This window comes from Sminthopsis crassicaudata, chromosome 5, assembly GCF_048593235.1.
Source record: "Sminthopsis crassicaudata isolate SCR6 chromosome 5, ASM4859323v1, whole genome shotgun sequence".
NCBI lineage: Eukaryota > Metazoa > Chordata > Mammalia > Dasyuromorphia > Dasyuridae > Sminthopsis > Sminthopsis crassicaudata.
Window position 1 is genome coordinate 128,746,071 of NC_133621.1, and position 27,858 is coordinate 128,773,928.

The following is a 27,858-nucleotide window of genomic DNA, read 5'->3' on the forward strand; positions in this document are numbered from 1 at the left end:
GATTTTTCAACTGTACTGTTTCTTTTGATTTTCCATTATCATTTTAAGAGTAGAATTCCTTACCAAATTCCACGCAATAGAGGATTCCTGTAACTCTAAATTAAATGTGAGTGAAATGTAATTAAATACTCAAACCTAAGCTTTTTTTTTTTAAACTAAGGCAAATTCTACTAGAGTAAGGTTATTTTACAAACCTGGATGAAGTCAAATATTGTAAGTGGCAGAAGGTCATCTAGAATTGCTATATCTTTTGAAAAACGGTTCAGAATTCCACCTAAAGGTCAAAAAAGGAAATAAATGGATTCAATGACTCAATTTTTGATTATCTTCAAAGCATAGAGATAGAAACAATATGATTTTAGTTGAACTAGAACTTCAAAATTGTAGAATGTTTTAAATAATGTTTACAGTATCATCTTGTATCTTTCTGTTAAGTTTCAGGGGGGAAATCTTTGACTACCATGGATCTTTATCTTTGGTCACAAATAACATCCAAGAGTCTAACCATGTTCATACTCTAATTTGCATGCATATCTTAGAGTGATTGTAATGTACTGAGTTTAATGAAATTTAAATTAATGAAATAAGAAGCCAAATGTTTACTAATGGAGATTCTCCATAAATTTTGCTAAGTAATTATAAAAACACAAACAAAAAAATATCAACTGGCTATAGAAGGAAGAAGAGCTGTTTGGAATCTTTCCACTGACTTACTTATATTACCTGTTTGGCCCAAACTGAATCATAAGAGCTAAGTCATTTTCCTCATCTACAAAATGAGGGTGATGCCTGAAGCACCTACCTGACTGGATTGTTTTGAGTATCAAATTATATATATATATATATATATATATATATATATATATACATATATATGCAGAAAATTTAAAAAAATAGGTCTAAATTAAAAGTGAGAGTTCATTCTTCAAAATTCCCAGGAAAATTTCAAAACAGGTCAATTTAGGCAGTTATAATTTAATTTGATATAAATCCAGGAGTATGCTAGATTTGCTTCAATCCAGCTTGTGAGAGCTGACTATTAAGCTATTTATACAACAGAAATCAACATTACAAATGAAGACTTGATTTATTGTTTTATTAACTGTCTAGATTCAAGTGATGAAGAAATGTTAATAATACAAATTAAAATTAAATAAGTCTAAATCTTTTTTTTCAGAGAGCTGTTAAATATTAACCAATATGCACCTGTCTAATTAGGCTCTGAAACAATATAAATAAGTACAAATGGATATTCACTCGTTTATTAGTAGACTTCAAAGGTATAAGGAATTCAGGCAGGTGGTAAGATATAGTGAAAAGTATGTTATAGTAAAAGAAGATTTTGAGTTCTGGTACCATTCCTGCCATAGAGACTAATGATAGCTATGTTACTCTGAATAAATTACTTACTCTTATGACTTTGAGTGTGTTAAATTGTTAAATGAGGGATTTGTAACTATATGATCTTTAAAATTCCTTCAGCCTCTGATATTTTCTGGTTCATAAATAGAGAATGCTGAAGTGCTTGTCTCTCTAAGGCGAAGGTTCCAAATCATTCAGATATAAATGATGATATTTTTCTTACATATTTCACTGTATTGTCAGAAAGATCAGACAAGCTAACGAATAGGAAGATATCAAAGTCCCTTAGATATGTGTCTTTATATGGGCCCTAAAATCATGAAAGCAAACAGGATCTGAATGCAAATTTGAGAGAGAAAGACTATTTTCTGGTTTTTGTTCTTGGATTTAATATGGCTGTCTAATATTGAGCAAGGCTTTTCCCCCCTTTTTTAGGTTTCTTTATAAAAATGAAAGTCATTATTAAACCCGTTTTATAGTTGAGAAAACTGAAGCAAAGAGAAGTTAAGTAATTGGCTAAGAGAGGCACAGCTAGTGAGTGTGTAAAGCCAAGTTTGGCCCTGTCTTACTGAATTCAGTCTTACTGCTTTCTACTGAACAGTCAGTTGCCTCTAACCAGACTTGTGCAGCAATTTAGATATGACCAAAAAAACCCTACAAAAACAACATTTTTGCTATCATGACTTCAGTGATGTGATGTTTTTAGCAAACTGGGTAACCTAATTGTCAGATGAGACACGATCCGACTTAAACCTTGAATGAGGTAAAAATCTTAGACAAACAAATATAGGTATTTCCTTTTTAAATGTAGGCTACTGGGTACTAGAGAGATTGGATTAAAAAATGTTTTTCAGTACAAATGCATCATAATAAAAAGCAACGAAGGACAGAGGTCCCTGCGAATAAATAGTTCCATTTCATACAAAAGACAGTGCATTCTTTCATCAAAGTACCTGCTTTCAAAGTGCTGAGGGTAGACATAGGTGCTTTCAAAACGGAGCATAACATTTTGTGATGCAGAATTTCGGAGATTGATATTAGTGCATGCACCAGTGGCAAGCCTCTGAGCATTCCCAGGGCAAAAAATGTGTCAGCTACTCCCACATAAATATAAAACAAATAGTAATTGCTGGTGTTGGTGATAATGACAGCAAAAGCATTATTGGGCTGATTTGTACCATTTCCTTTAAGAGAGGTCCTGTAAAACAAAGACGAAGTAATTATTCAGCAATTGGAGATTCCTCTTTGTTTTATTCTTCCAAAAACATAACAATATGACCGAGTTTAATAAATCCCCAAAATCTTACTTACTGGAGAAAGTGAAATACTGAGATTTTCGGAGCATGAGTATACCATATAGTCAAAGCTAGCCTATTTTAATTTTTGAGAAAAAAATTAAAGCAGGTATAAAAAACTACATGTTTAAACATCTTTTTTAAAAAGCATGAACAAAATTTTGCATTTGAATTAGTTTCCAAAGTTGTTACTGAATCTTAGAGAAAACTAGGTACAAATCTATTTTTATGGATGATAGGAGATGGACATGATAAAGTCTTTTAGACCCAGGCAAAGAGAAAATATAAGATAAAGCAGCATAACTTTAAAACAAATTTTATCATTCCCCTATTGCCTTACAAAAAAGAGTAAGTGTAACGCATATTAAAATGCTTTTAAAGACACAAAGATACATGAGAAATAAGACAAAATTCACAATACTGGATACTCACTCATTAAGAAGCCAAATTCCAACCAAAGAAGCGCCTGCCTACAACAGGACAACAAACAGTTAAATTTTCCCCTGCCAAAGAGTGTTCTTTTCAATATCCTCCATTCCCAAAAATCACATGCATTTTTGTTTTGATATGTTCAGCAGCTGTAATATCTATCCCAGCACCAGAATACGTAGTGAAAATATATTAAGAGAATGGAATTCAGATTACACCACAATAAAATACCTTGTCAATTATTCCCTTCAATCAAAAGAAAATTCACTGAATCAAGTTTATGAATGGGAAAATATCACTTTTTACTCTTTTTTTTCATGAATGAGTCTGTAAAAACTCACTCATGGTCATCAGTAACATTTTCCATATGAAGTATCTGAACATAGTCTTACAAAATTTTGTCAATATATTTTTTCTTATTTTTTTTGCCTTTTAACTTTTTATTGTGAATGTGATAGATGCTAACAAATATGATCATTTCCATACTTAATGGAGAACAGAAACAAAAGAATATCATAAAAGACACTTCCTCGATTTTCTTCATCCTACTCATAAATTAAGCCTAATAATGCCAATATCTCTCTGCTTGCTTGTCTTTGATCTTTCTGTTATATTCTATGCATTTTATAAATGGTTTATTCATGTTCCTATTTTTCTTCTTTTGTAGGGGAGTGGGGGGGCAAGGGGCACCATAAAATTTTAAAAACAGAATTCTGTAAACCATTAAAGAACAATTGCTGAGAGCACTTGCAACTGAATATTACTAAGTCCTGAGCAGTCTGATAGAGTGGCAGAATACTCCTCACCATGACTATAGAGACTCATATAAGAATCCTGTTTAATTGCTATTAAGTACTGTATATTTCACACAAATTGATGCTTGATTTTATTACCTAAAAAGTCATCATTTATACTAAGATTAATATTCATAAAGAGAAATAAAAATTCTAATTGGAGAGAAAGAACCCAAAGTTCTTTAGAAATCTATCTAGGAAGATAAAATACAATTATGCTGATACAATGGGCATTGGTATGGAAGTCTTGGGGGATTGCTAAATATGAAAAATTCTATTCAAATACAAATATCCCTTTTGTGGCAGGCATAGAAATATGAGAATGATATTTGCATTGTCAGCTTTACAAAATTGCTGTAATGAAAGCTTATTGTTAATGTTAATGTAGCACATAACTATGATTTGTTATCATTTCTATTTTATAGACAAGTGAACTAAGGCCTAAACTAGATAAGAAAAGGTAATGTTGAGTAATAGAGTGAAATGAGAACAATTACACAACTAAAACCAAATATTGGTTTACGTATACATACTTTTATTTATATCTTCCGTCTGAACTTCCCAAGCTTCAGTCTTAATTTCTAGCTAAATTTTTCTATCCAGATTTCTTACTATCACTTCAAATTCAATATGTCTAAAACGTGAACTCATTTTTCCTGTCTCTTGTCAAACTAGTTCATCATCCTGATTTCTATAAGGCTACTGCCATTTTCCTAGTAACCTAAGTGCAAGCCTGTGTCTCCTACATCCTGTCAGTTAATAATTCAGATCAAATATATATATATATATATGTATATATATATATACATATATATATACACACACATACATATATCTGTATATGTAAGTATGTGTGTATATGTATACACAAAGTTCTGAAAACCTCCACCTACTAAAATACCACCCATTTTTATAAATTGGTTTCTTTGTGTTAAATAAAAACAAAACAGTGCAAATGATCACACCAAGCAGAAGTGAGCTCTCCATCTGAACTATTCCAGAGCTTTCTCTGCATCAACATTCATCCCTTCCTTATAACCTGATATCAAGTACTGTAGTTATTTGTATATAAGCCATATCCCCAAATAATCTATGAAATGACTAAGGGGAGGAACCAGGTGTTTGTACATTCTTATATACCTAACTCATAGGCTCCACTATAGATATTTTGACATAGAATATCACTTGATAACTATTTGTTAAATGAATGGCTGTATTTTATGCATTACATGAAAATTTTAAGAGGTTTAACTGCTTTCTTTGAAAAGCTCTAAGCGTAGCAAGAAAAAACAGGTATAAACAAAGCAAGATTGAGGAAAAGGGAGGAGAAAGGAGAAGGAAAAATATGAAGGGAAAATATTAAGTTCAGATTTGTGATGTCATCAGTATATAGAATTTCTGAAGTGGAAATTTCCTCTGTCTATGCAAATTGAGCACTCATCTGTAACTTATGGTCTTCCAGAGCTATCTGAGAGCGCTTAAGAGTTCAATGATTTGCTCAGATTCACAGAGTTAGTAAATGTAAAAGGTAGCACTTGAAGCCAAGTCTTTCTGACTTTAATACCACTACTCTATATACTGTACTACACTATTACTCAAATGGGAAATACTAGAATTAAAAATTAGTTGGAAAAACGCTAAAATAATCAACTTATTTTTATAGAAACATTCAAGCAATTAAAATCAAATGCTAAAAATGAATACCATTAGAACCAAATTCACTAACTGAAGTTACTGAAGTTATTGGATATTATTTAAAACATTACTGAAGAAGGGTTTCCTAACAATTTTATTGATAATTAAGATGAAAGTACAAGTTGCACACCAAGAAGGAAACTACTAGAAAGTCTCTTGACAATATTGGAATAAAGAGAGACTTTAAGATTTATGTAGTCTAATCCCCTCATTTCACAGATGAGGGAAGCGACTACTCATCTTTTAAGTTGTATATCTCTATATAAAAGATTATGCTTCTGTACTAGTACAGAAGTACTAAGAAAAATTTAGTGGCTCTCCAAGTGTTTTAAAAACTTTTATATAATTTAAAATTGAATGTCTAAATAATAAGGATTGAATGATGAGAGTCAAAGTCATAGAGGAGCCACTTTTTAAATGCTTGTTAATTTTCTGATTAGAAACACTGCGTCTTTACTAATTTTAGCATATTAAAAACATGTTGTCATATTTTATTGAAAAGAGAAGTAAATAAGGACTATATCTAAAGTAATGTAAAATCTAAAATGAGATAGTAAAAAAATTGGCATTGATGTAGACTCAGGGAAAAAAGAGAGGTAAAAAACCAGAGGATCCATTTCATAAGGAAAGAAAAGCACTATTCTGTTTCTTTGGGGACTATGAAAATAAATATGAGCACCTTAGGGCATGCACCATGATGCTGTGGCAATGCTTCAAATGTAAATATGTTAATATTCAATTTCATCCATTGTCATATTGTCTAGGTATTAATATAGGGATATTTTAAAAATCATTCTAAGTTTTCATTAGAGAAAACTACAAAGTTGTCACCAATGATCATAAATGGCAACAAAATGTTTTCCATATAAGTCTGATGATCTTCTACTACACTAAAGATTATCTTAAGTAAATAGTAGTTTTAAAATAGAATAGTTATATGTCACCACCTAGAATATATTGAAAATGGCCCATAGTGTCTACTAGTAGGGATAAACCCAAAGTCATCAATAAAAAGAAAGACTCAATATACACTAAATTATTATAGTAGTATTTTTTATAGCATCAAAGAACTTGAAACAAAATAAATGCCTATCTATTGGGGGAATGCTAAGCAAATTGTAATACATGACTGCAATGGAATATTACTATGATGTAGGATAGGACAAAAATAGGAATACAGAGAAGCTTAGAAGGACTTGTAGGAACTGATGCAATGTGAAATAGTCAGTAAAACTATATACACATTGACTCCAAATATGCAAATGAATAGAACAACCATAAAACAATTAAAATTAATGTTGTGAAATTATAAAGAATAATTTTGTCCCCAAAGAAGATATATGAGAAGATACTTCCACATATTCTTTTGCAGAGGCAAGAAAGGAGGGAGAGGAATATGTGAACATTGTACATGCTATCATTTTTTTGTTTGATGCATTGGCCAATTTAGCTGAATTCATTTGTCTTTATATTTAAAAAAAATTCTTTGTAATAAAGGATAGCTATCTGGAAAAGGAAGAGAGAAAGAGAAAGGAGAAAAATCTAAAGGGTATAGCAAAAAAGATCTCAGCAAAAATTATTTTTAAAAAAATGAATATACTAAAAAGTTATACCTTGATTAGAAGCAGAATTTAAACTAAATACAACTGTGAATTTCTCCCTTGGTGAGTTTCATAATATTTTAATTATATGAATTTTTGGTAATATACCCACTACAGAAGCAGCATGACACTGTGCACATGATATCTGGCTTTGGTCTTAGGAAGACCTGTTATCCAGTAGTCCTTGAAACATACTTCTGATACTTCAGGTGCTGTACTGAGATAAAGTAATAGCTAATAATAAATAGCTAACAATTATATATTCTTGCTATGAGTTTGGCACTGTGCTAAGTTACACCTGCATTGATAGAATTCCCTTATCAGAAGTTTGTTTACACTAATAAAATCATAGGTTTGGTTAAAAAAAAATAACCTGCTAGTTTGGGAAACTGAAAAAGAGGGTATTGCTAAAGATATTTATGATTTCTATGTGCCAATTCATATTATATTTATTCTTAATCTCCCTTAAAATTATTATATCTTATGTATTAAAAAGGCAATATTCTTGAACAGATTTCAACAGCCCTGCAATTATTGAGGCATTTTATGCATGATTTACAATTTTTTATGAGTTTATCAAATAACTTTATCATACTATTATATATAATATATATATATAATTTTGTAAAAAGACATAAATTACCCAATAAAAGAAGAAAGGAAACAAGCATTTAAATAGCTACTGTGTGCCAGGCAGTATCTTAAGCATTTTACAAAAGATTTTTTATTAGATTCTCACAACAACACTGCAGATAAGGTGATATTATTTTCCTTTTAAAGTTAAGAAATGGAAGCAGATAATATTTGGATATAACTTGTCTAAAGTCACAGATACTAAGTGTTTGAGATCATATTTGAACTGAGGTTTTCCTGATTTCAGATCCAACACTCTATCCATTGCCAACAAAACTAAGATTATTTCTTCAAGTAATAACTTTCTTTTAAGTAATAGAAATTTTAAAATTATAACAATAACTGAAATGTAAATGTCTCTTTTATTTTACTGGCTGTGTTTGACTTTCTTGGTAATAACTTTCAATAATTTAAGCTCATAAAACCTCTTTAAAATAGTTTGAGGCAACTATAGCATATATGTATATATATATATATATATATATATATATATATATATATATATATATATATAAAACATTTTTACATAATAACACAAAGCAACATTTCTATCTCCATTCACCAAAATATCTTGATTTTTAGCTCTAGACAAAATTAATTTTTAAAAAATCAAATCCTCAGAATGCATTTTCAAAAGTAATAAAAAGAAAAGTTATTTCTACCATATCTAAACCCACTATCTAGAATGAACCTGAGGCACTAATTCTTTTTGGTAACCACATTTTATAGATGAGAAAATTAAGGACCAGGGACTTTTTTTTGAACTCAGGTTCTCTTGTATCAATCAAAACTCTTTCTCCTATCCCACAATGTTTTTCTACCAGAAATAGATTAACTTACACTTAGAAATCCAGCCTTGGAACCATGTAGATAGGAACTTTAATCCTTCTGACACAACCCTAGCTATGCAACTACAAACAAATCCTTTGATTTTAATGTCCAAGAAAATAGTACTTCAGAGAAGGGGCAAACTTGCACTGGTAGGAAGAGTTAACTCATTTCCTAGTTCCTTTTAGCAATAAAATCATAGGTCTGGTTCCTACCCCAGGTAAATCCATAGTATAGATGATAACCTTAAAAATGCAAGCACTTGAGAATTCAGACCACATCAATGAGTCATAATCAAATCACAAGCAAAATTTCAGACATCATTGTCTTTTCTTGAACAAGATGGATTGCTCTTTTAAAAGATGCTTACATTCAAACCAATGGGATAAAGTTGTAGTGAATATATGCATATATGTGTTTATAAAGAGATATATGTGTGTATATATATGTATATACACACATGTAAATAATCACGGCATTCTTTTCTGACACTTTTGCTTTATGTCATTCAATGAATCTCAACTTACATAAGTTTCAAAAAAAACTTAAGAACAAACATTATGACCTTTCAAATCAGGAATTTGGGCCATTAATAACTTTGAAGTATTGGTTTGGAATTTACCATGTCAGAGGGCTGGGTTTAATTCATATTAATGAGGATCATTTGGCAAGACTGTCCAAGATTAATTACATGACTATTAAGTACCATTTTTTTTTCCTGTTGGGCAACTTCTAATTAATCATTTCCTGAAAGGGAAAAACCTGCCACTAATATCTGCCCAGGGAGCATTTGGTGGCAAAATGTATTACAAGGCTGGGCCTAGAGGCAGAAAGATATGATTTTAAATCTGAGCTTAGATGTTCACTAGTTATGTGACCCTAATCAAGTCACTTAATCTCTATTTATCTCAGTTACCTCATCAATTAAGTAAGCTGAAGAAGGAAATAGCAAATCACTTCAGTATCTTTGCTAAGAAAACCTTTCAGGGTTCCTGAAAGTACTAAACAAACAAGAAAAATCAGCTTTATCCCTAGACAGAAGCTCTCTTTTTATCTAAATCCAAGTGATAAGGTATAGACTTTATGACCAAAGGGCAACTTTTCAACCAGAATATTCCTAGGAGGGCTTTGCCCTGGGTAATGCCTGAAGAAATCTTCAGAAACTAGTAAATCCAGTTTAAATTATAGATTTAGGTAGCCTTTTGGTGACAAAAGTCTAGTGACTTAAAGAACAGCCCTAGAGAATGAATGAAAAAAGCATTTTTAAGCACTTATCTCCAGATAAAAGTTATTCTAAGTCCTTGGGACATAAATATAAAAACAAGTAAGTAGTAGCCTAGCAAAGGTACTTGTATCTGAAAAGTTTCATAAGTGAGGAGTCATAAGTGAGTCAACTGAATAAAGTGCTTCCCTTGCACTGATTTCAGAACTACTCTGGGCTAAGAATGGTACTACAGTACAGGTCAACCTAAGCCATATGATGCAGAACTGTCCATTTCATCCCAAAAGGTCTTGTACTAAAATTAATCCTATTAATTGTATGGTCCAACACTTTTTTCCCTCAGAAATTGCGGTTGGAAGCACTACCTCTGTAGAATTTTAAAATCTGTTTTTTTATTTCAGTTTATCATTTCACCTTTAGAAGAGAGACATCTCCCCCTCTTCAAACTAACTCCTGTGCTTACAATGATTATTTATATATTACATATACCTACACAGATAACTGCCTAAGTGTCTAAGGTAGATCAGTCCTGAATGATTTATATTCTTGTTCTTTTCTTCACTAGTATGTTTGTTCTTCTCTGTGTTTTGTTTTGTTTTTCCTCTTTTTCTGTTGCCTTTTCTTCTTTTTCCCTCTCCTACTTCAGAAATCATAAAATCTATTTTATTTCTGTTTTACTCATCTAACGAATTTGATAACTAGTTGTCTATACTTCTGTTAATAGAAGCAGCTGGTGAAGCAATAGATAGAGCATGAGGCCTGAAGTCAGGAGCATCTCAGATATTTACTAGTTCTGTAATCCTGAGAATTCACTGACCTCTATTTCTGTTTCCTCAATTGTACAATGGAAATAATGATAGCACCTACCTTACACAGTCATTGTGAGGATTAAATGAAAAAAATATTTGTAAAAGCACTTAGCACCATACTTAGCACATAGTTGGTGCTATGTAAATGCTTATTCCCTATTCAAAATAGTCCTTTTTCTTTCGGATAAAATTCATCTCTTCTCTAATTTCATTTATTTTTCCAGTTTGGTCTCTAACATGCCTTTAAATACTATCCTTAGTCCATACCCTTGTATAAGTATTGTCCTTTTATCTCCTAGATTACCAAATATACTTACATAAAAATTGTATGACACTTTTTTTAGAGAGTAATTTTAACAAAAAGCTTGAAAACTGTACTCAATTTGAAATGATAATAATTCATTATAAATAGAACATTCTTACCTCAATCAGAAAAATAACGAGGCACCAAATTAGCACAAAAACTAAGTTCTTATGAACAGTAATATATCTGAGGTAGGTGTTCCATGTGGTAACAGCTGGGATGGTTTCTGTATCATCATCAAACCAATCCTAGGGAAAAATGACCATGATTATTTGTAATGGTCCAAAACTGGACCACATTACATTCATATTTTTAATTGAGTAGTTAGAAACAATGTAATTTTCTGATACCTAGAAAAATTTTAGACCACCTATATATTAATCCAAATTTCTTTTTCCAACTCCAATGTAAGTACCAAGCCAAACTTCACACATATACATACACACATCCACTTCAAATGATAATTAGTTTTCCTATATAAAATGTGCTGAATATGAAAAGGTTATCACTGAAAATTCACATGGATACCTTTAAATCTTCTGCATTAATTTCATCACTTATTTCCATGCCACTATCTCGAGATAAACGTCGGGAGTAGATATCTATTTCAGATAACTTAGACTGAGGGGCCATGGACATCTTTCTGGCAGCAGCATTCCCCGTTCTGTACATGCTCTGACCTTGGTGAACTGAGGGGCGGGTCATCAAGTTCAATACTGACTGCCTCCTGTTTCGTCCCTGAAACGTTGGACCAGTGTTTATCATGTTACTCCTAGGAAGAATGGCCTCTCCCTGCTCAGAATCAGGAACCAAAGAAAATCTCCTCTCTAATGGCTCATCGTCATTTTCATCAATGCCATTCATTTGCTGTTGACCCTTTTGTACTATTGAAAATTTTCTAATGGAATTCAATGGGTTGAGAATAGAATTCTTTCTTCTTTCCCCAAAGTCTCCAGTTTGTTTGAAAGATTGCTTTTTTCCTTCATTCCAGGAGACGGCAGTATCACCATCTACTGAGAAACGTCTCAGAGTTTCTGTCAGGATCGAGCTTCTTCTTTCAGCACTGAACTGGTCAAAAGAATCATATCCCATGAGTTTTGAACTAAAGTCAGGCCTCAGATTTTGAAGGTCAGAAAAGGCCCCATAGAAATAGCAGCTACCTTCATGTAAAATTAATATCTTGTCAGCTTTCTTTAAATGTTCCATTTTAGAGGTGATCAATATCCTGGTCTTGTTTGCCATCAGCTTGCAGACACAGCTTTGGAAACAGAAAAGACATTTAGGTTAACAAGATGTCAAGCTCAAAGGCTAATCATAATAGGCATATATAAGCCCCCTCTATATTTGAAGGAGAGCCATAAACTTCAGTGGGGAAAAATTACATCTTTATTCTCACAAATCTTTGATGGAATTTATCATTTTCTTCAATTATGAATATAGACTCCTTCCCCCTCCAAAAAATTCTCAGAAACTTTTATTGTCCTGCCTCAGTTTCCCTGAATTGTTTGGCCTTAATCCCCCTGGTTTACAACCCCCCCCTCCTGATCATAAGGACTGATATAATTTAGGGCTAGTTACTCTAAGGTTATAAATTGTAAATGTGTAAATTGAAGATAAGGGGGAATTCAGACTTCCTGGCTCCTAACTCCTCCTAAGTCATCAAAAATTTATGGTCCTATCCCCTACCCTGTCAGAACCAGATTGATAGTCCCTGCTTTCAGTGCTCTTACTCTGCCCCTGCCTCATTTTACTCCCTGGTAGCTTGGAGCCATGTGCATATATATGTCATTGAGAACACATATTCTTGGAGATGATAGTCTCATTCAGCCTTGTGACCAAACCAGTAAATCTCTTCCTTTCAAATAAAATATTAAAAACTCTAATGCTCTATCTTGCCTCAGTTTCTCCAGCATTACAAAAGTTCCACAAGATTGCCAAGAGAACTGATTAACTTTCAGAGAAAGTTAATAACATCTGCTTTAAAGATTCATTAATTCATTATATAACTATTATATAGCATATGTTAAAAACCTTTTTCATCTTTTTTATTAAAGAAAGAAAAACTCTTTACTAAATACTTACTATTGACTAAACATTATACTGAGATTTCAGAATACAAATACAAAAGTAAAATCTGTCCCTAAGGGCTATCTTTGGAGCAACTACACGGAGCAATGGATACAATTCTGAGTATGGATTCAGGAAGATATGAGTTAAGATTTGAATGGGGGAGACAAATTACATAGAAGAATAGTAGCCAGAGAGTAGCCATTTTGGTCTAGAAAGTTCTGGGCAGGAAAAATGGGGAAGTTGATTTTAATATGGTTCATGGTTCCAGAATCGACAGTAGAGAAGGAAGGAGAATGATTCTCTGACTACAAAGGAGTTATAATTCTTATTCTGTATTGAAATAAAGTTTTTAGTTTAATTGTTCCATAAGTAAATTCTTCTAATGAAAGTGTGGCTTTCCAGTTTATTTCCTTTTGAGATCACTTTTTTTTTTTATAAATTATAAAATTATAAAAGAGGAAGAATAGACCCATGTTGTTTCTATAACTCTGTTACTCTCAATTATGTTTATGTCTCTTTAAATGTTAGAACTTATCAATTTTTAAGCAATTCCACAAATTTCTTTTCATTGACCTTAGTGAAAATGGTGATGGAATTCAGTCATGTCCAACTCTTTCAGATTTCATTTGAGGTTTTCTTGGCAAAGATACTGGAGTGGTTTACCATTTCCTTCTCCAACTTATTTTACAGATGAGGAACTGAGACAAACAGAGTTAAGTGACTTTGCCCAGGATAGCTCAGCTAGGAAGCACCTGAGATTGGTTTTGAACTCAGATCTTCTTGACTCCAAGCCTCTCCACTGAGTCTAGCTCGAAGCACCCAGCTGCACACTTAACACTTGAGTATTAGTTAAACCTTTTATCCCTCTAAGCTACTCTCTAAGATTATGAACTGCAAAGATGTTGACCTGCTTCAGTAAAGGGAGTTTTCTCACCTAAGGAACTCTTTATACCAATGAATTGTTGGGCTCCCCTTTCAAGAAACAAAACTGAATTAGGTAAATTATTCAAAGAACTTACCTTTCAAATATTTCTTTTTCTGTTAACACATCTAAATAGCCAAATGGAGAATCTAAAAGGTACAAATCAGCATCTTTGTATACTGCTCTAAAAAGGAAATGGAAATAAATTCACTTTTATTCCATATTTACTTCCAAATTTCTAAATGCTAGTTTTAGTAAGTAATTTTAAATGAATAGGTAAGGTGGGGATTGTGCAAGATTTTATGACTTTTAATAACTACTTAAATGAAGGCAAGAGTTTTTGTTAGATTTAAATAAAATTAGTTCATGGAAATTGACATGTAAATAGAATCATTTTATTCATCTCCTTTCAATATATTACCTTGAGAAAATATATTACAAAAAAAATCCTTTAAAAAATTTAATAGTATTTAAATCAGAAGAAATCAAGGTAGTAAAAGAAACCTTAAAAATCAGCTAGGTTAATATTTGTCAAACTATTCTATGGATTTTTGGGTCTCCAACTAATAAAAAGATAATAAAATATGCATAACAAAGCTTTTCTATATATATTGGCTATTTAGTCAATACATAGTATGATTGAAGATTGGACGAAATCAGTCACTGAATATTCCCAAATAATGTGTGCTGACCAGTCAATTTGTGCTAATAGAGAGGGCATGATATAACAATTACCTATCTATATTTTTATTTTATAATGCTTTTACACCATTATGAATGTAACATTCTGTCAGGCAGAATGATACCAGGCACTAAATAAATGCTTTTTAATTGGCTGAAAGTAAAAGTATTGACAATCAAAACTAATGGCAAAATTAAACATTCATAGATCTACTATGAGTATTCATTTCTCAACACAAGAGAAACATAAAGACAGCAATGAGCTATGTCCAATATGTTTTTGTGATTTTGATACAGTTTTTCTGATGTAGTATATTACTATAATCGAATATTTACAAACCAAACACAGTATGAAAATTAAAAAAATAAATAAAACTACCTAATTGTTTTTTGGGGAAAATACAATGAACTGAAATTATTTCCCTATATTTTAAGTTTTGTAAGTAAAAAGGGAAATAAAATTGCAATGAAGCATATAACAAGAAGCTCTCTCACGTGCATTTATATAGTACTTCTGAAAACAAAGTCACAACCTTCTTACTAACTGGTTTCTAGGTTTTTAACTAATCTGAGGCTATTTGTTACCATGCAGTACCAATTTGCATGTTAAAAATTATTTTAAAAGTTTATCACTAGAAGGGTTAGAGCAAAGTTTTGATTAAACTGAAAGGTTTTACAATAGAAAAAACATTTAAGAACCACTATTTACTGATATAGTTCAATTTCTTCATTTTGAAAAATGAAAAGATGAGCTAAGGAGGACTAAATGAGCTGTCTACAGTCATGTAATATGCCAATGACAGGTTTCTGGTTCCCTATCCAGTATTCCTTACATTAAACATTAAACTTTCCTCTATGGAATATAATAGAGAACACCCATTTAACTTTTAAAATATCACATAATGTTGATGGTTGCTAAACATTGATTGCTGATGAATCACTAAACATTTAATGTCAAATGTTAATGAATAAGTAACTTACTCAAAGGATGAATTGTTAGCTCAGTCTATTAGAGTTCATTCATGCTATTTTACTGTACTATCCTAACTATATCAAGAAAAATATCTTTACCCATATAAAATTCCCTTTGATCGGATTTTAAATAATAATATAATGAGATTATGGTCCCATAAATTAATATAGATTCAGTTAATTTATTCATTAGTAAGAAACTTATTAATGAACAAATTTAACAGACTTTTATTAAGGGCCTACTATGTACAAAGTATTGCATAGGTGCTAGGGATGCAAAATGTATAATGAAAATATTTCTTACTCTTAAGATTTCAAATAGAGAAGATAATATTAAAATCTCATTGTAATTCACATACTTTTTCAAGATGATAATTAATATCAAAAATGTGTTGTTGCTTTTTAAAATATAGATGTACTTATTTAATAGAAAATGAGCACACAGATTAGATCCTCCGTAGAAGATATATATTAGAACAAAGTCATGCATTGCATAGAATGAGTTATGACTAGAATATAACCTGTACTGATGGATGAAATCCATGAGATTACAACTCCATTGAACCACTGATATAAGTTCAAAGGTAATAAGAGAAATGTCTGAATGCTTCTTAAAACTGATTTTTACTTCATATTAAAAAGCTATTATCATAGATAAAATAGATGTTATTACTGTAACTATATGAGAAAGGGACTATAATTTTGAGGACTGACCATTAACAGTCATTTTTAGGAGAGCCCATGTGAAACATAGAGTGAGGATTATAAGAACTTCTGTCTTGAAGAGAGGTGAAGAGCTAACTTTCATGGAGAGAAAGACTACAGTTAAATCTATGAGAGAAGGATTATATAAGGGACTAGCAAAATTTACTGTCATTTGAAAGTCTGAAGAGATATTTGGAGAGATCTAAGTTTAACTGGAGGTGAACTGGGTGAGTTAAATTAGATTTCATCCTGAAAGAACAGAACTATTAAATCATGGTTTCAGATTTTTGGAGGATTCAGTAGAAGTAATTAATGGAGAGACATTTCTAGTCAATAATTTCTTTTATTATTGTTGAAGAGCCCAGAACAGACTCTGGTAGTGACTTTTCTCATAATGCATTCTCTAAATATTTATCTATGCCATGTATTATGCGTTTCTGTTAATAAATTGTTTGGCTAATAACACTTATGTTTGTCTAAGTCTATGAGTTTGAAGTATGAGACAGAGAGGAGAAAAAGTTTAGGGAATAAGGGGGAGAAAGAAATTTACTTGATTTTCTGATAGAAAGGCTCAGAGCCAATGAATGAATGAATCAATTAATAACTGATTTTGTATTCTAAAGTACTTTCTGATGAAATTCCGTTCATATCTACTAAATTGCCTTTGGAACTGGAAGAACTAATTAGGTGACATATTAGTAGTAAGATGGGGGTAGGAATTTGTGTCTTTGTCCCAGAAAAAAATCTAAAAGGTATTGTTTTACATCTTGCATAAAAATAATAATAAACTATGGATTTAGATCTGAAAGTTATATTAGAGATTTTCTAATCCACTTTTTAAATAAGGAAACAGGACAGAAAGGTAAAAATAACTTCCTCAAAGTCAAACAGGTATTCAAAAGCAGAACAGATTTTAGCCCAAAACATCAGATTTTAGGTCCTGGGATACTTCTGGGATTCTATAGACTTGCAGAGTCTATTTTTGGCTCAACCTTATTCAGGGTACACTAGAAAAGCTAGATCCATTCAAGTGCCACTTTTAAAGATTGAAGGTCACTCTAGAGTGAATCTGGGGGCCTTACCCCAAGTAAAAAAAAAACATATTCCTCAGACCCTGAGAGACCCAAACTTTTAAGATTGTGAAAAAGGACAGAATGGTGTATTTTTAAAAATAGACCTTGAAGTTCTTGATCTGATCCATGAGATTCATTGAGCTTCAGAACAACATAATATAATTGAACTACAACTTATTCATTAACAATCAAGAAACCTCCTAGTCTTGCAAACTGGATACTGTATATACCTGCTTTTTGTTGCTGATAACTGCTTTACTAATAATAAAGATCTAATGACTCCCACTAGAGACATAAAATCCAAAGCAAACATATAAAAGGAACGGATGCTGTTTCTCTTTTTAATTTTGCTTTTGTGGCTCTCAGTTCTTCTAATAGGTAGAAGCTTATTTTTATCTTATTGTTATGAACAGTAATAAAAGGAAAAATGCTCATAAGGTGGGAGTGACTAGTAAGTATTAAAGGAATGAACATAATTTCTAAAATCAAATATAATATAGTTATATTTATATTTTAAAAAACTATTTGCAGAAAGGACAAAAACAGAAATGTAAGTTTTGTAGAATTTTCTCATATCATTCATTGATGTATAATAATTATTCAACAATCATTTATTAAAAGTTTACCATGTACTCGGCACTGTACTGAGCTTTGGGGATATAAAGAAAAATATCCCTTTTCAGTCCCTACTCTACATATATTCTATTGTAGGAATTTACAACATGCAAATAATTTCTTGTTGAATGATATCCCAGGCATATAGGAAAGAACACTGGACCTTGAATAAGATGTCTTGACTTCTAAGATACATATATAGAAGGTAATTTGGGAGGCAACATATCAGTAGTTTAGAAAATCAAAAAAGGCTCTTTTAGAAGGATGCTTTTGAGCTAAATCTCAAAAGCAACTTTAAGTTCATTTGTGAATTACCAAGGCCTCTGTTCTCATTATCCAGGTGAAATCTTGAGTCCTTTTTTTTTTCCTTAACAATTCTAATGAGACATGATTGTTTGGAGAATAGCTATGGATTTATTTTATTATCAGAGATAACTGGTTAAATTGAATTATGATTCAACACACTTTATATTTTTGTTCCCAAAAAGCAAATTAATTAATTATAAAGGGGGATTGTGCTTCATGTGCAGTTAGGCTAGATAACTCTGAGTTTCTATTCAACTCTAGGAATTTATGATTTATTATATCTCTGCAAAATACAAGGAGCATCAGTATAATTCTCCACAGTAGTAAGAATGACCCATTGTGTTCATTCTTCTTTAACAATTATAAATTCTAGCCATTGTCAAGTAACATAATTAAGCTTCCTCCCTTAAAAAAAAAAATTTAACCTTTAAGCCTATTGGAATGAAATGGAATATAGAACTAGTTTCAAATTCGGGAAAATCTAGCTCTATGTCCCTCCTCTAACATATACTAGGTTAGAATGAGTTATAGAGTCACAGATAGATAATAGAGAATTTAGAGAGCAAATTTAACTTCTTCAATTTATAGCTAAGAAAATGATGCTATGACTTGGCCAAGGTCATACTGAAAAGATGAAGCAGAACCAGAATTTGAACCCAATTTCTGACATCAAAGTTAACACCCTTTCCACTGTAAGACATTCCTTCCTCTCTAGAACTCCATCAGTTTCTAAGACCAGAGGTTACAGAGCATATGGTGATCTGTATCCTTCGAGAGAATTCCCTCATAGGCAGAGTTCATTATGCGAGTGAAATAACAGCTCTGAGACAAAATGGGAAATAGAAAATCTTACTCATTTTCTAGGAATTTCCTTTGTAAATTTAGACTTAATAATTCAGCTACAATCTATAACCACAAATATAAAGGCATACACAATGTTAGAGGGTACGAGAGGCAGTAAAACTTAACAAAAGGGGGGAATCACTGAAATTTTGAGTCACAAAAATTGGATTCAAGTTCGACTTCTCCCAATGACATGCAATCTATGTTTGAGCAAGTTATTTAATATCTATGAATCTGATTTTTTCTTTAAAAAAATGAAGATCATAAGGGGCAAGCCCTCCCTACTGGACAGAGCTATCATAAGGATCAAATATCATATCAATTGCCACTTAATCATCGTTAATAATATCTAATTCCTATCTAACCTTACTGATCATAAAGTATTATGTAAGGAAGGAGTCCTGATATTAGACACATGCCAGAATAGTGGGTTGACTAAGGAGGCACAGGCTCCATTGAAGAAGTGATAGATGAAGAATTCATTCATTGTAGTATCCACCACAGTTTGGAAAAAGTAGTTGTTCATGAAAGCTGCTTGTCAATTCCAAGAATAAACTGAGAGATGAGAGACAGAGATGACTTCCCACTGTAAATGGAAATAGTCTTTAGTTGGAGAAAAGAAAAACTATGTGAGAGATCCTGCAAATGTTTGCCTGAATACAGTTTTAGTAATAAATAAATAAATAATGGAAATTCATGATCCTGGAATCAACAAGGCTCTGTACCCTAGAGATGTTCCTAAATCATCATTGTTTCAATCATGTCCAGTTCCTTATGAACCCATTTTGGGAGTTTTCTTGGCAAAAGACCCTAGAATAGAATTCTCCAGCTCATTTTATAATTGAAGAACTGAGACAAAAAGGGTTAAGTAACTTGCCCAGGATCACAATGACTAGTTGTAAAACAATGAAAATGTTCCTCTTGCTCTGAAGCTTAAGGTATTTTAAATCCAATAATATTAAAAAATACTAAAAGGATTTTGTGCCTTTTCATAAATATAGTTACAGCAAATTTTAGCTGAACAAATATCAAAATATTAACCTTGCTAAGGAAATTCTTGCTCGTTGACCTCCACTCAGAGTGATTCCACCTTCTCCAAGAACTGTGTTGTCTTTTTCTGCAAACTTTGATATATCCTATTAAAAGAATAAAACATACAAATAATTATAAGATTATAAAAATAAAAATGTTTACTTTGATCAGGTGAAAACTTTCTGTCATCTTTCTTTCCTGAGAAAGTACGACTTTTAAAATAAAGTAATAATTCCAAAAGAGGAAAAAAATCTCAATAAAACATTTAAATATTTTAATATGAAATTAACATATGAAAATATATTTAAGATAGTTATTTCACAATTAATTGGATTCTAGTAAAATAACACAATAATACAATGGAACAAATAGCAATTTAGCACTTTCTACTTGATAGGAAATTCATATTTTACCATGACTAAATGAAACAATTGTGATGAACATAGGAACAAAAATCTGGATTATAAAAAAAGTTAGTTACAAGTTTTAAATGTGGCCCACAATATCAGTATTCTGCTTCTTCAGGAGTAATACATTACTGCTATGATATTAGTAAGTATAGGAAGAAATAATTTTAAAATTTATGGTAGTAAAATAAATTAATTTTTAAAAATTCATTCAACAAACTTAACACTCTGTTTAGTAATCTATAGTAGACACTGAATGTCACAAAGAAAAAGAAGACTCTCATATAAGTTAGAATAGGATTAATCTATTTGCAAAGCACCTCAAATAGTTGTTAGGTTATTTGTTCTATAAAAAGGAAGGAGAGATCCTTTCTTTTAGGAGATACAATTAATAATTACAGTACATTATATAACATTATATATATTACATATGTACGTATTTGTATTTATGTATGTGTATAGATTTAAGGCAGTGGGGAGAATAGCATATGACAAGGTTGAAGACAGATTAGTTTTCACCAAATTGTAAAAAACTTTGAATACAAGGCAAAATAATTTCAATTTTTATCCCAAAGGCAGAGAATCATTAAATGTTTCTGAGTAGAGGCATGATGTAACTAGGTCATACATAAGGGAATTTTATCTGGCAACAAACAGCATTAAGGATGATTTGTAAGGTAGGAGAAAAGATTAAAGACGGAAAGATTTTTCGGGAAGTTTAGATGAATTGTATTGAGAACCTATACTAAGGTGAGAATAGGGAAATTGGAAAAACTAAGAAGAGATATTGCTGAGGTAGAATAAAAAGGTTGAGATAGTTGGAAGATAACAGCATGTTTTAAATGGGAAAGATTTGGCTGAATGCGAGTCACACTGGTAGAAATAGTGAGATCAGGTAAAAGAGCAAAGTTCTGGAGAAGAAAGGAAAAGCTTTGTAATAGGTAGATTAAGGTTAAGGTATCATTATAAATATAAAATAGATGAGATACAGATTAAAATAAATGCATCCTACAAGATCACTTTCATAAAGCAACTCTCAAAGTCAATTAATTAAATTGACCAAGTAATCAGCATAGGGTGAACTGAACTGAAAATGAAAAAATACTTTAAGATAAGGTACTAGTGAAAGAGATAGGAGAGACCAGTTATAGGAGAAAGATATAAGAAGAATATGTTATCAATGAAGTCAATAAAATGAAAAAAATTCAGAAAGGAGTGGTAGTTAATAAACGGTGCCAAATACTTGAGGAACTAATGACCTAGAAAACAACAAGAAGAAGAAACAATGAACAATCCTATTGGACAATGAGGAAGTGATAGATAACTTTTGAAATAATACAATTTGGGTTTTGGGAGCAGGGGATTTGTTGTTGTTTGGTTGGTTGCTTTTTTAGAGAGAGAACAGAAAGAAAATATCAGATGTTAGGAAGAAGTCATTAGATATGAGACTTTTAAAAGAAGCTTTCTGCTACAAGGGTGAAGACAGATGAAATTATTAGTTGGATGGAGGAGAAGGGACTAAGAAAAGGCTTTATTAGAATTCAAAGACTTTGGAAAGCTCATAAACAGATGGGAAGGAGCAAGTGGGAAGATGAGAATGAGAGCTTGGATAAAGCAAAATCTCAGTAGAGAGGTTAAAGAACCCACAGAGAGAAATTAGTCTCAACATGGAGATAAGGTACCTATTTTGCTGAGACAAAAAGAGAATAGAGAATTGATGATGATGATGAGGAAACTTCCAGTTTCCAGTCAGCACACCTAAATCTTTCAGTCAGGTAAAAGTTTAGGAATTCTTATTCATTCTAAAGTACTATAATGCCCCAGTGGGGTCATTCATTGGGATATACTGGTAAATGTTTAAAAACTATCTATCCAGAAGAAAAGGGGGAGGAAAACACTACATGCATAGCATATTTTTACACTTAGTCTGCATTATTAACATTTTCTTCATTACTTTCTTAAGTCTAGGCAATCAATAAAGAAAAATAAAATCTCAGTTTATAGCATTTGCCAACAAATTTAACAAGTGGATTTCTTGAGCCAATATGAGTTGGCTCGTTCATAACCCTAGTTATACACAACAAACATGCTTCCAAAGTTTACTCTCAAAATAATCAAATGTTTGAGTTTGTGTCAAAATCAGATTTTTTTCCCACAGGCAGTTGAGATTGGGGAAATTGAAGTGACTACTGTGAGGATTTCTCAGGCCTGTCCCAGTTCAATCACCATATCTTTAAGTTGGACCAGACTTGTTTTTTGTAATGAAGGAATAGAAAAAATTTCATCCCTTTCCCTCCTTTATCCTGGTAACTTTGTAAATACATTAATGTTTTGAATTAAGTTATGGAAACACAGGATAAAAATCAATGAACAATTACTGTGGCTCATATAGAATTTTTATGTTTTCACTTGTCACTTAATTTAAATAATATTTTATTTTGGTTTTTAGACTTGGGGCTTTACAGTATAACAATCAGTGAAAATTACTATACCACACATAACAGTGTAGTTCAGAATGTTCTACAATAAATTAAAGCTATAGACATATATAACAGCACACACACAGAAGTTTCTCTGTGATTTCACTGGTACAGAGAATTATAAGGTGAGGAAACTCCTATGAATCAGGTGAGCATCTACTCTGGAATTTACAATCTTAGAAAGTTACCTAGAACACTGAGAGGATCACACAGCTACTATATACTTTGGGCAAGATATTGTGCATATATAGATACATATACATTACTTAATACATATAACTACTGCATGTTTTCATATATAAATTAATATTATTTTCTCACTGGTAAAGAACCAGCTACCCTTACAACTATTATTTTTATTTCAACTACTGCCTAATCAAATGTGTATCTGAGGACTTTTGCTTTAAAAAAATCTCAAATGCAAAAAAAAATTCTCCAACATACATATTCACTACAAGAATAGTATAAATTTCATTTTTATTGTCTGAGAACTAGTCACCAAGCATTTGTAATGGCTGAATATGAATGTGGAAGGCAGGTTTATTGATAAATAGATCTTTTTTCCTGTGAAATTTGGGTGACTTCATTCCTATTCAGTTTCTCTTCCTCCCCCTTTCAAAGAATTCTCTTCTTCTCTCCTACACACAATAACCCTATGCTCTATCTTTTCCCAAACTTTTTCCCATTTATATCCTACCCTCTTTTCTATCTCTTCCATAATTTGTACTTTCCAACTTCTCAATTGACCAAGAAATAAATATTTATTCAGCATTATCATTTATTTGGGCTATTATAATTTCATAGGGCTTTCATTGCTGGTCCCTAAGGGAAACCACTGAGGAAGCACACTCTAACTATCATTTATCTTGCCTGGATCCTTAGCCCCTTTTCCATCTATATACTGCTGCACTCCAAGAAAACTCTACATCCAAGCTGAACCTCTATGAAAACTGACAACTTTCTCTAAACTTATTCCTCAATGATTAACATATTCCCACCCCATCCCAGTGATTCTAAGCCTTTAGCTGTATTCAAACTCCATTCTTGATCCTCCATGGAATGTTCTTTCATTTTCATCTCCTTCAATTAAACACTGCCATCACTCCATTTTAAAGCTCCTCATCCCTTCCCTGCTTTCTAGAATGCCTGCTTCAGGGTATCAAACAAGTTTACATCTTAAGTCTTTTCTTATTTTTTTTGTCTTCTTGCACTCATTGAGACCTGGTTTCTTTCTTGATGACACAGTTTCCTTGACCAACTCTGGCAGTAGCTGATCTTTTTATTTATTCACCTTGATCAACTAATTGGCGTGGAGGAATTGGAGTATTCCTTGCACTCCCTTGCCATTTCCAGGCTCTCCCTTTATCACCATCACTGAGGAACCTGTCTTCCTTTAAAGATTATTCAATTCATGTTTATTAATCATTCAAGATTCTGGTGGCTGTTTCCAACCAATCTCCAGTATACTTTACTGTCTTCCTCAATGACTCCAAATGAACTGTGCAGGCAAATAAATTATAAGACTTCAGATGAGAGAGAATCTCTCAGGTTAAAGTAATTGGGGATAATGTTTTATGGAGTACATAAAAATAATTTGGTTAGATAGAAAATAATATGTTGGATAGTTATTCTTCTTCATTCCCTTCCTTTCCTTTACCTAGAGCACTACTTTTTTGTCTCTTCCCAATATATAGAGCAGTACATATATAATGACGTACTTATCCCCAGTCCTGCTGCCAGGGAGAGAATAAAAATGATTTTGGGGATTCAGCAGATACAGAGTGAAAGAGCTACCAGATTAAGATACTAAATTCTGCCAAAGTTATCTTGAAATCTGAGGTCAGAAACTTTTGACTCAATTCTTCTATCTGTTACCATGGTTAAAGTACTTCTTGCCTCATACTGATTGCTTATTTATAAAGAGTAGTAACTCTACATCACAAAGCATTTTGAGATGTTCTTAACAAAAAAAATGTGTCATTATCCATTTTTACTATAATAAAAAAACATCCCACACTAAAATTGAATATGTGAATTGTATTCAAGCATAAAGATAAAGGGACCAAATTGATGGCCCAAAGAGAATCCAATTTTAGGGGCACTGACTCCAGGAATGCCTAGTTAATTCTCCCTTTCTGCTTTGGCTAAAATCTGGCAAGAAAATATGAGCCATGTCTCCATGTCCAAAGAAGGAATAGAAATAAAATGGAACTAAATGTTATTTGATACATATTAGAGAGGGCAGGAAATTTTTATAAAGAAAATTCAATATCCCCTAATGTACATTTTAACTATATTATATACCTTTTGTAAACTTAAAATTCCTCTAAATAATTATATATATATATTTTTTTTTTCGGCCTTAGTAAATTTATATTACCATTCTGGTAAATATCATAAATATTTGACATAGTTTCAGATTTTACAATATTTAACTGTTTAATATTTTCCATTCACTTTCTACCCATCTTAATTACAGGTTTTTAATTACAAAAAAATATGTCTTCTGGACCTTATATCCTGGTTTCTGGGAATCTGCACACTCCTTTTAGAAGTAGAGACACACTGTGTACTATTGTGTTTGATTTTTTTTTTTTGGCAGTGAGTATGAATATCAACACTATTGTCATTTTCCCACACTTTATGATAACTGACTGAAGCAGTACTTACTGCATAAGGAAACACCAGTTAGATAAATGTTTTAGTGGGCAACAATGTGGCAGTCAGTCTTCTTGGTAAATGAACACTGAACTATCAGAGTAGTAATACATTTACATTGAAAAATTCTTTCGAATCTTGCTGGGCAAAATCTATTTGATCAAGTGATTATTCTTATCTCTTTCATCCTTTCTAACAAGACACTCATAATTCCAGTGCTGAATTCTACTCAATAAACTAAGATATTTTTGGAAACAACTTAATTAATTTTCTACCTTGTGTGTTCTCATCCTTACTTTTAAAAAATTTTAAGTGCTTTTAAAATGAATTTAAAATTATGTTTACTCCTCTGCTACTATACCCAGAGTTTGAAGCAATTATCACTCCACTGCACTGTTTCTTTCCCAGAATTGGTCTATAAAACTGGAGACTATTTTCAAGATATACAGATGAAAGGAGAATTAAATATGAAAAGTTTGTAGATTTGGATTTGAAAAAAGTCCCAGTACACCTAAAGAACATCAAACATTTCCAAAAATTCAATAATTGAACAATCTGTTTTCAGTCAATTTAACTTCCTTAGGTCTCAATTTCTTCATTTGTAAACTGAGAAACTTTGGATTTAGATGATGTCCAAAGCCCCTTCTAGATTTACAATTGTAATTAATGATTATAACAATAATTAACAACTATAATTAGCAAATTAGAGTGATTATCATTTCTGATACCACTGGTTACTATAGTAGCCAAGATGGGGATGTGATCTATAGCTAAACAAGAGACTATAAATTACCTTGAGTAAGTGTAAACAATAAAAGAAGCTCCAAAGTCTCATGGTAATACTGTCAAGTGACTCTGGGCCATCCCTGATACTATGCCTTCTTTGCTCTGTTTCTATATAATATCTGACCCAGCCTAGGATTGATGTGGGTCTTTTTTATACATTCTGTCCTCCTGCCACCTTGGACTGGGTTTCATGAGTAACTCCCCAATTAACCCTAATAAATCTAAATTCTTTCTTCAGTATCTCAGAGTTATTTCAGAGGTTATGGATCCCTACAATTGGCATATCAGGGCACAACAGCTCAGTCCCCTTATATTTAGTATAGCTAGCAAGATAGTCTCCGTCCCTAAAATCTTATGTCCTTACATTTGCACATATAATCAAAATGTTATAAGAAAAGTCATGTAAATAAGGGCTACCTTTATACAATGTTATACAATTAAACCTCATCTATTTTTTACTGAACAGTTTCAGGACTCATCTTTCCCACCAGCTCCAGACAAAGAAGAAATGTTTTCTGACCCTTTTGTTAGTTGCCCTTAAGTATTTGTATTTTGAGCAGAAATGTAGATTTCTAGATAGAATCAGATTCTTTTTTCTTAAGCAAAATAAAAACTTTAGTATTTTTTTCTCCAAATGGCATTTTCAACACAAGTTTAGCTAAAGTCTATTAAGGAGCTGTATTTTATCAGCATCAGACACTTCCTTTGGAGTTCCACTGATACAGAGACAACTCATTTATGTCTTAGTAGATAAGTCCTAGGAAGTTATTCCAAGAAATTTTCCCAAGGTCAACTGCTTTGAACTCTCGTAGTCAACTATTTTGACTCCACACCTAGTATCTATTTTGCCATAAAATTTCCACAAAGCTGAATTAAATTTACTTTTTTTAAATTTCTGCAATTAATAAAGGGATAAGTTTTAAATCTAAATTACTCTAAGATATTGGTTTTGAAATATAGTAAAGTCCTAAAAAAATGTTTGAGATTCTTTGTGTGGGTCATTGAATTGAGTAGGTGATTCAGATTAGATTTCTTAGCAAGCTAATATAGTCTTAACAAATCAATTTTTTTTTTTTTTACAAAATTTGTATTCATTGTTTTTCTTTTTCTGGTTTTACATGCATATTAACTTTTAAAAATATACATTTAATTTGCTTCTGATAATTGAACATACATTTATTGGTTAATAAAAGTATAGGATACTGAGTCAAATTTACAAAATTAAGAGCTATTCTCCAAAAGATAAATGATCAAAGGATATGAACAGGCAGTTTTCAGAAGAAGACATCAAAGCTATAAGTAGTTATGTAAAATGTTTTAAATCACTAAGAATGAA

At 31.7% G+C, this 27,858-nt stretch overlaps 1 protein-coding gene across 1 annotated transcript in view; it reads right to left on the reverse strand.

Moving 5' to 3' along the window:
* The window catches only part of CFTR (CF transmembrane conductance regulator), a 191,478-nt gene that overhangs the window by 59,964 nt on the left and 103,656 nt on the right, over positions 1 to 27,858 (reverse strand). Inside the window, exons 12-18 of the mRNA XM_074268208.1 lie at positions 20,201 to 20,295; positions 14,062 to 14,148; positions 11,501 to 12,230; positions 11,092 to 11,220; positions 3,090 to 3,127; positions 2,316 to 2,560; positions 195 to 274 (exon numbers count right to left, since the gene is read on the reverse strand). Of these exons, the coding sequence (XP_074124309.1) occupies positions 195 to 274; positions 2,316 to 2,560; positions 3,090 to 3,127; positions 11,092 to 11,220; positions 11,501 to 12,230; positions 14,062 to 14,148; positions 20,201 to 20,295 (1,404 nt within the window). The remainder of the gene's footprint in view (positions 1 to 194; positions 275 to 2,315; positions 2,561 to 3,089; positions 3,128 to 11,091; positions 11,221 to 11,500; positions 12,231 to 14,061; positions 14,149 to 20,200; positions 20,296 to 27,858) is intronic.